We start from the raw sequence: 14,865 nt of genomic DNA, 5'->3' as shown, positions 1-14,865 counted from the left end.
TGCTTGCTCGAATGGAATGCAGGGGACTGGGAATTATTCCCCTTTTCATTCTCCCTTTCTAGGATTTACTATAGACTAAAGCAACGATGCTGGAATACTTCTGTCGCTACGTCTTGTCTATGGAACACTATGTCGAAGCCGCAGGCGTGTCTACTTGTAGAGGTTGAATATTTGGCTGTTTATTTACTTTGAAGGACGGCGAAGAAGAAAAGCACAGTTTTATAATATTGTACAAGTTCCTCTAGATATACCGACTGCCCTCATTACCCCAGGCGCCAGCGCCAATGCTTCCAGTTTTGTTTTGGTGTCTTCTTACCCTGCTTTACCAAAGCATGCCACGTTGGCGGGTTCGGTCCCTTAGACGTCTTCAAACTCATCCTCGTCCTCATCGGATTCCTCTTCATTGTTCACTGCGGGCTCTACCTGCGCGTCGGGGTCAGGTTTGATCTCAGGGTCGGTCGTGAGCTCGGATTCAACCTTGATCCTCTTCGCGGTGGGCCCGTCATCGGCAGGCGTGGAGGGTGTGTCGACAGACGACTGAGGCGCGCTGACGCTCGACGCCGTATCATGTTCGCGTTTGATACCAGCAACACCAGGTGTAGACGAATTGGGGACGCTGGTAGGACCACCACCGGCTGTGGCAGGAGTACCTGGTCCACTTGGTCCAGATACGCCACCTACATCCTCGAACTCGTCCTCGTCATCCGAGTCATCTTCACTGCTAGCATCTTCTTGCTCCTGCAATTCCTTTTCGCGTTCCATAGCGGCATAGTACGCGGCAACCTTGTCGTCAAGGGCATCCAGACTGGGTTTCTGATCTTCGTCGCTGAGGTCAGGCTTAATGGAGAGACCTTTCCCAATCTGAGCCCCAGCACCTCCAGGCACGGCGTTATTGACGGTAGAATGTGTGTGCCACACCGGAAGCGCGTTTTGTTTCTCCACCGCAGCCTTGCGAGCGGCTTCTTCGGCCTGCTCCGCCGCGCTCTTCTCCTCGCTCGAGGTAAGCGAGATCTCCAATGCCGCCGCGTCCGTCTTGATGTGACCGCGTGTAAGATCCTGCTGCTTAGTCGCAACGGGAACCACCGCGCGCGTTGGGTGCGTGGCTTGGTTCCGGGGCACCTCTACCTTATGATCCCAGGCCGTGTCAAAGTCATTCGGCGGAATCTCGACGGAGTCGATCTGCTTCAGCAGTTTGAGCATGTTGTCCAGCTGCGCCATCAGCTTGCTGTTCTTCTCGTGGCCGGTGCGGTCGATGCCCTCGACGCCCTTGACATCCTCCGTCCGCTCTAGGGTGGCGCCGCACTCCTGGCACTCGAATCCTTCTTCCGATACAAGGCTAAGGACATCCAACTCGGTCCATTCGGCTCCGCATCGGATACATATGTACTCCTTGCGTTCTTCGCTCGGTGTGTACTGTGCCTTGATTGTTGACGTCAACTTGGACACCTTATACTTGATCGCGTCGATGACGGGGTGGAGCGGGATGTAGTAGTAATCACGGTTGACGGGGCGAGTTGAACCATCACGAATCTCGGCACGCGTGCTCCTGTGTGACACGAAGAAGTCCAAAATCAGCTTATATTCAGACATGCATCGGACCAAACACATACACTGCGAGTAAACGGTCCTCTCGCAGTCGCGCACACAGCTTGCGAAGGTCCTTCTGTTGCATGCCCATCAAGAAAGCGAGATCTTCGGCGTGGAGACTGCAGCAGGTCAGGTCAGCCAGAAGCTAAGCATCCATCGGGGCGCATCGTACACCGAGTGCAGGAAGAGCGCGTCCACAACCAGGATGTGGCGTGTTTCATAGAAGGCGCGCACCACGCTCCGGATGAGCGTATTGGCGAGATCCATGGCTGCTGTGAGGGCGGAGTGAAAGCTGTCGCGCGCAGCGATCGATTTGAGCGCAAGGCGTCAGGTCGCGCGAGTTAGACGGCGGACCAGACGGGCATGCTTCGGAAGTGCGGACCGAAACTAGCTGTAGGCAGTTGGCTTTTTAGGCTGGACGCCCGGGTTGGTGAAGAAGGAGAGAAGGGCCGGGGTGCAGTGAATGAAAGAGGCTCTCCATGGGACAAAAGATGGACACGGCTAGTCACATGCTCATTACTGCCTGAGGCAGAAATATGCTCATTACGACCTAGCGTCAAATCGACCATGGAAAATGTTCTGCTACGGCTTCGTTTTGCTCCTCGACTCTTTTCATGCCCTCCTCGTTCTTTTTGCCGCGGAGTCTGACAGGGATTTTCCGCAGACGCAAAACCCCATTGGCTTACCGGTCTTCCTTTACATTTGCCCGCCACAACAATCTTCTCTTCCCCCGGCGCACGTTTCTACTCAAGACAACACCTCGCGCCGAGCTATCAGACATCCTCTCACAAACGCAATGGCCGATAACAAAGGAAGCGGAGGCCGCGCTGGTGGAGGCCGTAAGAAGCGAGATATGGGCCGGGCAGAATGGAGGTATGCTGCGTGGAGTTCACACCTCGACCTCCGCAGTACTAACTAACCACGAGACAGTCGGTCGATGACAGACAAGCGAGCGCGCCTTGATGAGAAAGAAGAAGTCAAACGCCGGAAAATCGAGAATGGCGAAGAGGTCCAGACTCCGATCTATGCGACGCAGTTTTCCAAAGAGGAGATTGAGAACGAGGAGCGGAGACCGAAAAAGAAGGTCGCGCTGTTGATGGGATACTCCGGGACAGGATACGCTGGGATGCAGATGTATGGCTATTCAATCAGTGCATTGTGCAAAACGCTGACGTTACTGTTATAGGAACGACTCACAAAAGACTATTGAGGGTGATCTTTTTACGGCCTTGGTTGCCGCCGGCGCCATCTCGAAAGCCAATGCTTCGGACCCGAAGAAGTCGTCCTTTGTGCGTTGTGCACGCACTGACAAAGGTGTACATGCGGCAGGAAATGTCGTGTCTCTGAAGATGATCGTTGAAGATCCGGACATCGTCCAGAAGATCAATGACAAGCTCAGCCCCCAGATTCGTGTTTGGGGCCTCGAGATCACTGCCAAGAGTTTCAGCTGCTACCAGATGTGTGATTCCCGTGTATATGAGTATTTGCTGCCGAGCCACTGTCTGCTCCCGCCACATCCCAGCACGTACCTTGGAAGGAAGATTGTGGAGCTTGCTGAGCAAGCCGGCAACCTGGATGAAGTCAAGGCTCGACAAGAGGACGCTGCAGGATTTTGGGAGGATGTCGATGAAAAGCACATCAAGCCTATATTGGAGAATGTCCCGGAGGATGTGCGCAATATTGTGCAAAAGGCTCTTTACTTCGATGACAATCAAGATACGGAGCTGGAGAGAGACGCTGAAATGACAGATAGCCCTGCAGACGCGCAACCCTCCCAACAGGAATCTGCTACCGAAAAGTCATCCGAGACTCCTCAGGACCAACCCTACCGGGTGGATCCCCGTGAACGACTCATCAAAGATACCATCAAGGCCGTCAAAGCGGCTTATACAACGGCAAAACGCACTTACCGAGTACCGGCTTCCCGTGTCGCGCGCCTCCAAGACTGCCTGAGTCGTTATGAGGGCACTTCGAACTTTCACAACTACACCATTCAAAAAACATACAGTGACCCATCCGCCAAACGATACATCAAGTCATTCAAAGCGAATCCGACGCCGATCATCATCAATGGCACTGAATGGCTCAGTCTCAAAGTCCACGGCCAGAGTTTCATGATGCACCAGATCCGCAAAATGGTGGCAATGGCCGCCCTGGTCACTCGTTGCGGCTGCGTCCCTGACCGCATTAAGGAAACCTATGGGCCCGACCGCGTTGCCATCCCCAAGGCACCGGGCCTGGGACTTTTGCTGGAGCGCCCTGTTTTTGGTGCCTACAATGCGAAGGCTGCAGGGCTCTCTAGGAGCCCAATTGACTTCGAGAAATTTTCTAAGGAGATGAACGAGTTCAAACAGCGAGAGATCTACGACCGGATATTCCGGGAGGAGGAGCAGCAAAATGCGTATGCGACCCCCGTATTCATTTGTGAGGAATTATTTCTAACTTGGTGCCTGTAGATTCGGCTCTTTCTTCAACCACATTGATCATTACCCTCAGGGGTACTTTCTCTATGTCACCTCCGGTGGAATCCCGGCTGCTCGACTCGCTGCGGCACCGTCTGCCGATTCGAACAGCTCAGCCCCGTCTAGATCACTCAAAAAGGGCAAGTCTCAGTGGAAGGCGCTCGCTGCTATTGAGTCCGCGTCCGAGGGTGAAGGGGAACTTCCGGATGGCGGCGAAGAAGGGAATTGATATCTTTAGAGCCCAAACCTTGTACGATTTAGACATATCCACTGTTACGAAATGAGAAAAGTGTCTCTATTCCGTCATCAATCGCAATTTGCATGTCCAATCGACTTCAATAACAATCCCATAAGGCTGCTTCAAAAGGCTTCCTGTTCACGGGCGTGATAGGCTCCCCAACCCCCTTTGGACTTCACCATCCACACCCACAACTACAAGAATATTCTTCAACGCGTATGGAAAGTGCCACCACCGTTATGTGTAGTCAGAAGAGGTGTGAAGCTATAACGAATTTATAACACAAAATCACAGGTAGGATCCCTTATTCTGCACTGAAAGCTGTCGCTAAAGCATTAGCCAGCCTTCGTGTCCGTTTTTGCAGCTTCGAGATGAGCCATCTAGTCACGCCGTAGTTAGTTAATATGTAGTTCCACAAGGAGAATCTAGAATATCCTCCAAAACCCTGGTCAAAAGGAAACGGCGGGACCTGATGATGCCGATCAACCACATATCAGGTCGGAGGTCGGCCCCAAGAGCACCGAGCCCCGCATATATGAAGCGGGACGAATTTCTTCCATATAAAGGGTCCGTTAAAATGGGTTCACTCGCAATAGGCTGCGCAAGATTTATCTTTCTCACGGTAATATAGCAGCAGTCAACTTGGTGCAAAAAGTCTTCTAAAGTACTTTTCCATCGAACGCAATGTCTGCCACGTCATCGACTACTATCATCGCTCTTTCCAACGTCCGGGTCTTTGATGGACAAAAGATTCAAGAGCCTAGCACCGTCATCATTGATGGTGAATTGATTGGTAATCCTGATGCCGTTCCGACTGAAACCGTTGATGCGCATGGATCGATCCTTCTTCCTGGATTGATTGACTGCCATATCCATTTGACTGGCCCGAAGGACCTCTCACAAATGGCAAGATATGGTGTGACGACCGCACTGGATATGGCGACCTGGCCGGCTGATCTTCTCAACTCTCTTCGTGGTCGAAACGGGGTGACCGATATTAGGGGCTGCGGGCTTGCTGCCACAGCTCCTGGAAGCGCCCACAGCCATATTCCAACAATACCTAAAGAGGCATTGGTTTCGAATACTGCGGAAGCCGAACGTTTCGTGGAAAAGCAAGTGGCTGAAGGCGCTGATTACATCAAAGTCGTGGCTGATATTCCTGGTCCCAGCCAAGAATGCCTGAATGCTTTGGTCGAGTCAGCGCATCGCCACCAGAAACTCGTCATTGCCCATGCCGTGACGACAATGGCTACCCAAATGGCTCAAATTGCGGGCGCGGATGCTATAACCCATGCTCCTCTTAATGGGGTCATGAGCGACGCGGAGGTTAGCCAAATGCTAGAAGAGAAGCGAATCAGCATTCCAACATTGACAATGATGAAGGGATGCGCTGCGAAAAAGGCAGGGGCATATAGAAACGCTAAAGATACAGTCTCCACTCTTCATCGTGCTGGAGTTCCAGTGCTTGCTGGCACCGATGCAAATATGGCCCCGGGTGTGCCCTTTAATGTTATTCACGGAATCAGCTTGCACGAGGAGCTGGAGCTTCTAGTTGAAGCTGGCCTTTCAACAACTGAAGCTCTTTGCGCGGCCACTCATCTGCCTGCAAAACATTTTGGCTTACAGGACCGGGGCGTCATTGAGCCTGGTCGCCGAGCAGATCTTGTTCTCGTCAAAGGAAATCCTGTCGCGGATATAAAAGCGACGCGGCACATTGAAAGGGTCTGGATTGCTGGTCAGGAGTTTAAGCAAAAAATTGAATGACCTTAGAAAGAAGACAATAGCTCATTTTTCACTATGCTCTTAATTTCTGATTTGACATTGTTCTTAACGGGTCGAGTTCTAGCGTGAAACAACATCGGGTTCAGTCATGGGCCCACATTTCTTATTTAACCTCATACAACCGAATTTGGCCAACTCATTGAAATACTTGCATAATTGAAAGCACCTGCAGCCCAAAATTTCTTTGTAAAAACCCCATGGAATGGATAAGATACGCACCTCGACACCATCCCCAGACCCATCCGGTAGATCTGTCAAGAAACCCGGGAAAATCTGCGAAGAGGTCAGAGTTCTGCGTGTCTACTAGAATAGTACGCGGGGACTGCGCAAGGTCCGATGGGAGTGGTTGAGTATCAAGCATATGCATCGGGACTAGCGATGGGCTCTTTTGCATTTTGTCTGGCTGTCTTCTTGGACCAGCCTTTGCGATCCAAGGCATCGCCGATCGTGGAATTTGGTATGTATATGTGCAATTCATCCGGCAAGAAAGTTTCCATCCAATGAAGGTATAAACTCAGCGTTTCAAGTAGACTGGCACACAAAACAGCGATATTGGAAATCAGATATACAAACATCGTCGTTACACGAATTAATTTCTAACCCTTACCATGAAACACGTTAATCCAAATAAGGCGTAGTCGGTAGATCCTCCGTTTCCTAGAATAGACATCGTATTTTACATGACGATGGCGAGACCTTTGCATAATATATTTTACACGAAAGTGCTATGCAATTGCTGCCTTGCGTGCCCTTATCGAAGCTGACACCCCTGACGCTGGCGTCCGTGTGTGGAGATAAGGCCGCGGTCAAGCTACTGCTCGCCACGGAGAGTGTCAACCCGAACTCCCTTACGGACTCTGATAGACGGACGCCCTTATCGTGGGCCGTAAGATATAGCATGACTACTTTGAGCCGCCTAAAGGGTACAATTATTAAATGACGATCGGGGTACATTGTCAACTACGTAGTCAGCAAATCAATCTGGATCCCTGGATACCGTCGCAAGAATTCTGGAGGCTTAGATCTTCACTATGCTGGCTTGACGCTTTCCCACTTCATATTACTTGACTGTCATTTTCTTTCTTGACTTAGCCATGCCCAGTTATACATCCGGAACACAACTCTACTTCATCAGGACAAAGAAAGACACCAACAATCAAAGTTCGAACTATTTATTCAAGGAGAGACCGGTGGTCATTGCTCTGTATGAGCTATCTGCAGCTCGCCAAATGTAAGAGACGCATTCGACACATCGAGACCAGATCGACGTGCAATAAGAAAGGCATCAACAAGCGCCAAGGACTCATTTATGCGTCGAAATCACGACTCACGAGCAATTCCGCCGCGCCAGTTAGTCTCGTCCAAGTATATGCCTGGTAGAGGTTGGTAGTCAGCTATTTGCCGTTGACAAATCGAAGCATAAGAGTCACTACCCAGGGAAAAATATTCATATGTATCTGCGTTCTTAGATTTCATTGGATTTCGAGATAAAAGAAGGCACTTGATGAGCCCGTATGCGTAATCTTGAGCTACCAAATTAATTAGCATCAGCTTTCAGGGAGGAAGGCAAGGAAACAAACTCGACAACTTCGCATGCGTGATCTCGTGTAGCTGAATTAATGGCTGGATCAACGGCTGAATCAATGGCTGGATCAATGGCTGGATCAATGGCTGGATCGATGGCTGAATTGATGGCTGGATCGATGGCTGAATTGATGGCTGAATCGATGGCTGAATTAGCTGAATCGATAGTTGAATTGATGGCTGAATTAATAGCTGAATCGATAGCTGAATTGATGGCTGAATCGATAGCTGAATCCCTAAGTCTAGGCAGCTTTGTAATCATATTCAATACCATAGACGCTGTAGGGCTAAGGCCAGGGAATCGAAACATCTCCATAATACCCCAGAGGCGACTAGTCCAGGTAAATGTCCAAATATAGCCATGCTCTGCCAGTGCAAAGATTTTGTATCCCTGGGGAATAGGCTTATTAGGCATTTTGATTGTATGCTTCGTACGATTAAAGCAACGAATCATAGTCTCATCAATAGAAATATTTGAACCTGGATAGTAGTAATTTCGAGCTGCTCTTTCAAATTCAGAAGCTAGAGGCTCTACTTTATACCACCATTGCTTAGTCGCCTTTTGGTCATCCTCTGTACCTAGCCTAGATATATGTAAGAAGCGTTTAATCTGCTCAAATCGCTTCTGAGCCATATAGCGTCTAGGAAGGTGTAGAGGTCCATTATCCTCATCTTGGCTCCAATAGTCATCAAACGTCGGGGATTGATGAATGCCCATATAGATAAGGATCCCAAAAAGACCTATATTCTATTAGTATTAATAGACTAGATATTGATAGACCAGACTAGGTATTAATAGACTAGCCTTGATTTCTAAAGGGGTGGTATCCTTCCATGCGCGGCAGGTAGGCGATTGATGTTCAGATTGTTTTTGCTGCGCATATTCGTTGGTAGATTGGGCAATATATTCGAACATTTCTTCGCTTATAAAGAGAGAGAATAGCGCATATGGGCTATCAATATTCAGACTACTTGGGAGCTGTAGTCGTGGGGCCTCAAAGCTAGGATATAGAGGTTGAAGTCGAGCATTAAGCGCCTCTTGGGAGGGTAATTCAGCAATAATTTCATTAAGCTTCCGCTTAGTGCCTAATAAATCTCTAGAATTAGTATAATACTAGCCCCTAAGCCTAATAATATAAGGTAAATACCTTTTGCCATACTGAATTTAAGGATTGTAGAACTAAAGGTGAGAGTAGGGAGTAGTTTCAAAGAGAAACTAATTAACTACGCGTAGTTAGAATAACTACTACGCGTTGATAATTAAGCAAAGTAGTGGAGCCCTTCTAGCTAATGAGAGCTCATAAATTTTAGTATTATGTCTAATTGGTTAGAAAAATACACTAATTGAAACCACGCTAATTGTGCTGGCGCGGACGGTGAAGGGGATAGGTGGTGACACCGATTTCCGGATCAACTGTATACATTAACCAGACTCTTCGTCGTTCGTTGTCTTCTGGCCGTCATCTTCCATCATTCTCTGGACTCTCTGGGGCACCACTTCCCTCTCAAAATCTTCTTGAAATATGCCCCCATGCTTCTGAGCCATATGATCATATATGTCGCCAGGAATGACTTTGGCACAGAAAAAGCACCACTCTGTGCCGCACATGGGACAACTCATATGGCCACACCCAGAAATCTTCTCAGTAATGACTTTGCATCGGGGACATGGCGCGAGATTCCGTATCCTGCGCTCCTCTTCCTTCTGGTTGGCCAAGTCTCGCTGATGCTCCACCGCTTCAGCCAGGTGAATATTCCTCTCCAATCGCGCAATGGCGAATAATTCCTCTGCTGTCCGTCGTTCTTCCTCCAATCGCTGTCGTTCAAGCTCTTGTACACATTCGTAGCATGACCAGTTGGATAGTTGGGGTGTTCCTCTTGCGCAGGTTCGCTGCATATACTCCTTTGCGGAGGCACATTCCTGACACCAGGCATAGATCGAAGTGCCCTTGTCGCGTACCGCATCAGCCAGCCCTCTGACCCCCTGGATGCCCATTCCATACTTGGCAAGCGTGCGAGGCGTGGGGTATCGGCGGCAGAACGGACATGCAAGGGCAGCGGTGTTGATAACAGAGCCAGGTGCATTCTGGCCGTACCATCCTGCTAAGCAGGTGGTACAAATTCGCTGAAGGCACCCATGTCGGCCACAAGCGGGGTTCAGTGTACCGGGATGGAATGTTGAGAAACATAGCGAACAGTCAATCTGGATTGTCTTGCGCCCAATAACCATCTCATGGATAATGGATGCCAACTCAGTTGCGTTATGGATGCGCTTTTCTCGGTGAGTGAGGGTTGCTTTGCCGGATGGGAAGAGCTTTATCCGAGAAAGGAAGCTAATAGTTCCCACATTGGAGACCGTAGAGAATAGCGAATGATTCTTGAACAACTCTGCGATCGAATTCTGTGTGTCGTGGATAAGCCAGGAGAAGGTGTTCTCCATGGAGATTGCCCGTGCGGTCGTTTCCAGGCCTGTAATCGTGTTATGGCCTGATATACAGGGGGGCAGATGAACTCTGTTTCGTGAAACGAAGAAGGTCTATATTCTTTAGGCCAAATCATCCGGTTAGAGCACTTCTTGCACTCGACGACAGGTGCGGTGCCTTGCTGGGTTCTGCAATAGTGACACTTTGCTCGGACATTTAGTGCGTCGACATTATACACAATGTACTGTGCTCTGCAAGAGACAATACCACACTCGACCCATGTTGCTTCAGAGACACGGTCGATGTCCCGGGAGACACCAGTGGATATATATTTTTCCTTCTCTTTCTGGGTAGCATAGTCTGTAGCCAGGCAAATACCGCACTTGCTACTCTTTCCCATTACTGTGACAGATCGGATGTATTGACAAGATCGGCATGTCGTCAAAGGTCCGACGGGCGCACTTGACTTCTGTGGAGTCCATGGAACACGGGCCGTCAGGGGAGCATCGAGATTCAGTTCCAAGATCTTGAAGGCAACCAGTTGCTCAAAAAGCTTACGATCGGTTTTCTTCAAAAGTCGAACAGGCTTCTTAATCGCCTCCTGGTCTTGCAGCATTGACGCTGAGTCCACCTGCCATGTTTGATATCCTTCGTCGGCATCCACGAGAAGGGTCAAACAGCCCATGTTCCAGTTCTCGGGCACAGAGATGTCGTTCCACCTGTCCTTGAACACAAGCATCTCGCTTGCAGCAATGCCAGTGAAGTGAGCGACTCCAATTCGTATACTTAGGGCGGCAACGAGAGCAGCCGGACGACCTGATAGTCTGGTACCTGGGACAATAAGATGGAAAAGAACCTTCCAAAACTGACGGCCATATTTCTCTGAAGCCAGGGCCAGCGGAATTCTTGGCACCTGCTCAGTGGATGCTGCTGCAACGTGCTCCGGCATCTCGCTCGCGGATCCAGCAAATGTCAGTTGGGTTAGAACGCGGCCGACACGCCGCAGAATGGGAGCGTTGCAGGATCGACCGATTTCAAGCAGGTCAGCTCTTGTCAATGCTGAGATTGGTTCATCTCCATCTTCGCTAGTGCTGGAGAATCGTAGCGTAGGATCCAGAAACACGCAAGGAAACTGTTCTGTTTCATGAACAGCGTTGATGATAGTTAATATTTCTTCCGCGTAGTCGTAAGAATTCTCAAGCCACGCCTTCATTTGAGCCCGCTCCTCTGAATTTTGAATTTTGTCGACATGTTGGCTGAATGCAAGGACAATTTCATCACGTCGAGGATAGGTTCTATCGCTGCACAATGCTCTCCACATAGTTCCGAACACAGGATTGAGTGCTATAGTTCGGACATCTTCTCGGATTATGCTCATCAATTGCTTAACCGCTCGCTCCTTGTATCGTGCATCCGTCTTCCACCGCTCTGCAAAATTCATGACTGGAATTTCCTTCTTGGGAAGGTGCTTTTTCATGACCTCTCCAGTCATTCCAATGCTTGTGAGGTTCTCAGACAAGGTCTTACACGGAGAAAATGCCAGAAAAGGACTTGCAGCATGTTCGTACTCTTGGCCAATTTGCTTGATACCGCTGACAGAGATGTAGCGCGACAGCTCCGCAGAGACTGTCTCCGAGCCCAGCTCTTTGCTGGCTCCTGAGACGGGGGGCTTTTTCCACGCCCATCCAATTCAAAAGAATGTCGACAGTCACCTTTGAGATATTTGCAGGACGATTGTCATTGAGATGAACACAAGCACCGCCCGTTAAAGTGGCTAGGAAGTTATAGTACGCGGCACAGTATTGCGGCATGTCTGACGGGAGAATCGCGAAGACCTGGGCGTGTTTCGGTCCACTGCGTAGAGCATTACATCCAGCTATCCAGTTCAGGAAGATAGATCCGCTGCCGGAATAAGATTCTTTCCGAGACAATAGTTGTCTTTCTGACTTCGCATTATTGCTTAGGACCGCAGCGGGTTCATCCATGTGCGGAGGCGCATCGGTATAAAGCAGAATTATAGTGGTCGCTTCGGATCGCATCACCTCGTATGCCTTGGCGAGGGCAGTCTTGACAGCCTCCGGATAGTCGCCGCCACCTTGAGCATGGAGGCCTCTCGCGAGGCTGACAAGATCGGGTTCCTGGTCAGTGCCTTCTGTTGCATCCTGATGCAGCCACCCAGACCATTCCAGTAAATTGCTATCTCCATAATCGCGATATGCAAGAAGGCCAGTACGTGAAAAACATTCTGTGAGCGCGGACACTGAGATGATCTGAGGAAGCGAGGTTTTGAGCGAGTGGAGATAGTTGGACATGGACGCGGTTGCGTCCGCGATAATTAAGAGGTCATACTCCTTCATTTCCGGTACTGTCATTCTCTGGCTGATTGCTTCAGACTTGACGCTTTGGAGTTCCTTTCTTTGAGCCTGGAGTAGGTTAGCCTTCCTTTTGTATCTGTAGGAACTCCCCCCGCAGCAAAGCCATGTTGACTCATGGTAGCCTCGTCTCTCATGTGATAGATAACACGTTGGAAATTGCGGCTCAAGACTAGGTACTCCGTGCGAGCTGTCCAATAAATATCCATTGCTTTATAGCTATTGTGGAGCAGCCATACAAGTGCACACCTAGAATGGATTCGTGAGTCAACTTGGATGGTAACCGAGCCGCATGGAAGTAGTCGGTCACCATAATCGGCTTAGCGCGTTATATCGATCTCTGTTCAGAGCGCCACAGGATCTTGGAGCAGTTAGTAAATGAACATAAATTGATGGAAATGGTATTTCATTCTTCTCACTCCAACCATTTGGGGCGAATAATTAAGAGAGATGATCTTCTTATTATCTATGTAAAATGCGCTAGTCCTAATATGGTATGATCATCGATCGACCGCTTCCTAGAATAGAATCTGTTTTTTACATGACCTGCAATAGTGTGGGAGTGGTATGAATTAGTAAAACTGCTGGAGGAGCGAGATGATGTGAGCATGTCATTGTTGGCATTCGACCCCTGCCATTCACCATACTCTTTGACGGCTACGTCCCAAGGACCAGGAATCTTAAGTGCTTTCACGTAATCTCGGAACTTTGCTACCTTAGGCATGCGGTGGGCGCCTAACTGCACCCATTTTCTCCTTTGGGACGCCGACTCCTTACATAGTCATTCCCGCTCAACTCACATGATTTTCATATAAAGCCAGGAGAACTATCTCCTATCTGCTTGCAGAAACAAAGCAACTTCTTCCACCTCGGACAATGTGGCGGGTTACATTATTTTTCAGAAATCTTTACCTCCGAATTGCTGTGACCTTTCTGCGGGTCGTCTTCAAATTAACACGTCCTGCATCGGTTGCAAAGCATGTTCATACCACCCTGCGTATTTCAAGTCGAGACGCCGGCAGAACCATCACGGCCCATCTATACAAGAGAGATACCCCAACTCCATCTGTTCCACAGCCGGCTTTGATCAATTTCCATGGAAGCGGGATGATTTTTCCTGCTTTTGGCTCGGACGATGAGTTTTGTCACCACGTCTGTCAAAACACAGACTACGCAGTGATCGATGTCCAGTATCGGCTGTCTCCCGAAAATCCGTTCCCAGCTGCTGTGAACGATGTTGAAGATGTTATCCGGTGGGTCTTAGGACAGCCGGATAAATATGATCTGACTCGACTGAGTGCTTCGGGCTTCAGTGCTGGAGGGAATCTTGCCCTCGTTGCTGCTGGTGTCCTACTGCCTCAAGATACTTTTCGCTCAGTTCTTGCTTTCTATCCCGGAGTGGATCTAGCAAAGAACCCCGCTGAAAAGATCGCACCTGATACGTCTGGAAAGGCGATTCCTCCTCGGATAGCACGTTTTTTTAACAATTGTTATATCCCTGTGGATGTCGATGCGCGGGATCCTCGTATTTCGCCCCTTTATGCAGATCCCACACGATTCCCTACTAGACTTTTGATGATAACTGCTGGTCGTGACAATTTGGCACCAGAGGCTGAAGAGCTTGTCTCTCGTGTTAAAAAGCAAGCCGATCATCATGTCGTCTTTCAGAGAATGGAGAATTGTGATCACGGCTGGGATAAATCTGTGAATGCAGGGCCTATACAAGAAGAGGCCAAAAGAAGGGCTTACTCGATGGCGATTGACATGTTGAGAGATTGAATGCCCCTTGTGAGAATTTTCCTTTGGGTAATTGGAGTTAGGGGGAAGTACATAGAATGTATGTAAATACTATAATCTAAACACTGCCAACTCCCTACATATTCGAAGCAAATTCATCGTAGACACACGTCACATCTGATCATCTGCTCTGAGCACCCTGAGTGCTCAGAGAGTGCTCGGTGAGCACATAGTTTAATCGTGTTCCCTGACGCAAGGATGATTACGATTCTGGTAAAAAGCGCCCGGAAAATGGCGTCTAAGGTAACCATTTTCTGCGCCCGGTTTACCGTCACCTAGCGTTGTGGTGTAATAATGGTGACGGTAAGGCTACCATCTCGGGAAGCGATCGGCTCTGAGATCCTGGGGTGAGCAGCGGGCGCTTCCTGAGCACTCTGTGTTACGATTCTCCCTTCCGCTTCGCGATTTAGCGCCCTGACTTAAGTCAGGCTTGTGGATAGGAGTGACCGTAGCCCAATAGGAACGCGGTCTTCTTCCCAACTGACACACTTTAGACTCCTGACCTGTGGTCTATCAAGGAGAAGGCATTTCAACACATATATACATCCATAGTAAAAGGAGGTTGTCAAACAGGGAGAACAGAAGAAAGAAATGAATCCACCGAATCCTTTGTTTTGGTT

General features: G+C 49.2%; 5 protein-coding genes across 5 annotated transcripts; 3 read left to right on the top strand and 2 right to left on the bottom strand.

Annotated features, from left to right (window-relative positions):
• Nucleotides 1–357: 357 nt before the first annotated feature.
• On the bottom strand, nucleotides 358–1,854 carry N7510_008403 (putative transcription factor TFIIE complex alpha subunit; the record flags this gene model as incomplete). The annotated part of the gene is made up of 3 exons (XM_056980328.1): nucleotides 358–1,546; nucleotides 1,611–1,706; nucleotides 1,760–1,854. 3 exons carry the CDS (start codon nucleotides 1,852–1,854, stop codon nucleotides 358–360), a joined length of 1,380 nt encoding a protein of 459 aa, XP_056830537.1.
• A 307-nt stretch (nucleotides 1,855–2,161) lies between these two features.
• N7510_008402 (pseudouridine synthase PUS2) lies at nucleotides 2,162–4,278 on the top strand (the record flags this gene model as incomplete). The annotated part of the gene is made up of 4 exons (XM_056980327.1): nucleotides 2,162–2,460; nucleotides 2,518–2,721; nucleotides 2,774–3,988; nucleotides 4,044–4,278. 4 exons carry the CDS (start codon nucleotides 2,162–2,164, stop codon nucleotides 4,276–4,278), a joined length of 1,953 nt encoding a protein of 650 aa, XP_056830536.1.
• Nucleotides 4,279–4,971: 693 nt separating this feature from the next.
• Nucleotides 4,972–6,051, top strand: N7510_008401 (amidohydrolase family protein; the record flags this gene model as incomplete). Its single annotated transcript, XM_056980326.1, has 1 exon — nucleotides 4,972–6,051. The coding sequence occupies one exon, from the start codon at nucleotides 4,972–4,974 to the stop codon at nucleotides 6,049–6,051; it is 1,080 nt and encodes a 359-aa protein (XP_056830535.1).
• A 3,025-nt stretch (nucleotides 6,052–9,076) lies between these two features.
• On the bottom strand, nucleotides 9,077–12,388 carry N7510_008400 (Rcat domain-containing protein; the record flags this gene model as incomplete). Its single annotated transcript, XM_056980325.1, has 3 exons — nucleotides 9,077–10,122; nucleotides 10,344–11,745; nucleotides 11,789–12,388. 3 exons carry the CDS (start codon nucleotides 12,386–12,388, stop codon nucleotides 9,077–9,079), a joined length of 3,048 nt encoding a protein of 1,015 aa, XP_056830534.1.
• A 936-nt stretch (nucleotides 12,389–13,324) lies between these two features.
• On the top strand, nucleotides 13,325–14,227 carry N7510_008399 (uncharacterized protein; the record flags this gene model as incomplete). Its single annotated transcript, XM_056980324.1, has 1 exon — nucleotides 13,325–14,227. One exon carries the CDS (start codon nucleotides 13,325–13,327, stop codon nucleotides 14,225–14,227), a length of 903 nt encoding a protein of 300 aa, XP_056830533.1.
• Between the last annotated feature and the right edge of the window lie 638 nt (nucleotides 14,228–14,865).

This window comes from Penicillium lagena (assembly GCF_028827675.1).
Source record: "Penicillium lagena strain IBT 129212 chromosome Unknown utg000006l_segment0_segment0, whole genome shotgun sequence".
Classification (NCBI taxonomy): domain Eukaryota; kingdom Fungi; phylum Ascomycota; class Eurotiomycetes; order Eurotiales; family Aspergillaceae; genus Penicillium; species Penicillium lagena.
The sequence above is the reverse complement of the archived record's forward strand: the minus strand, read 5'-3'. Positions and strand labels throughout refer to the sequence as shown.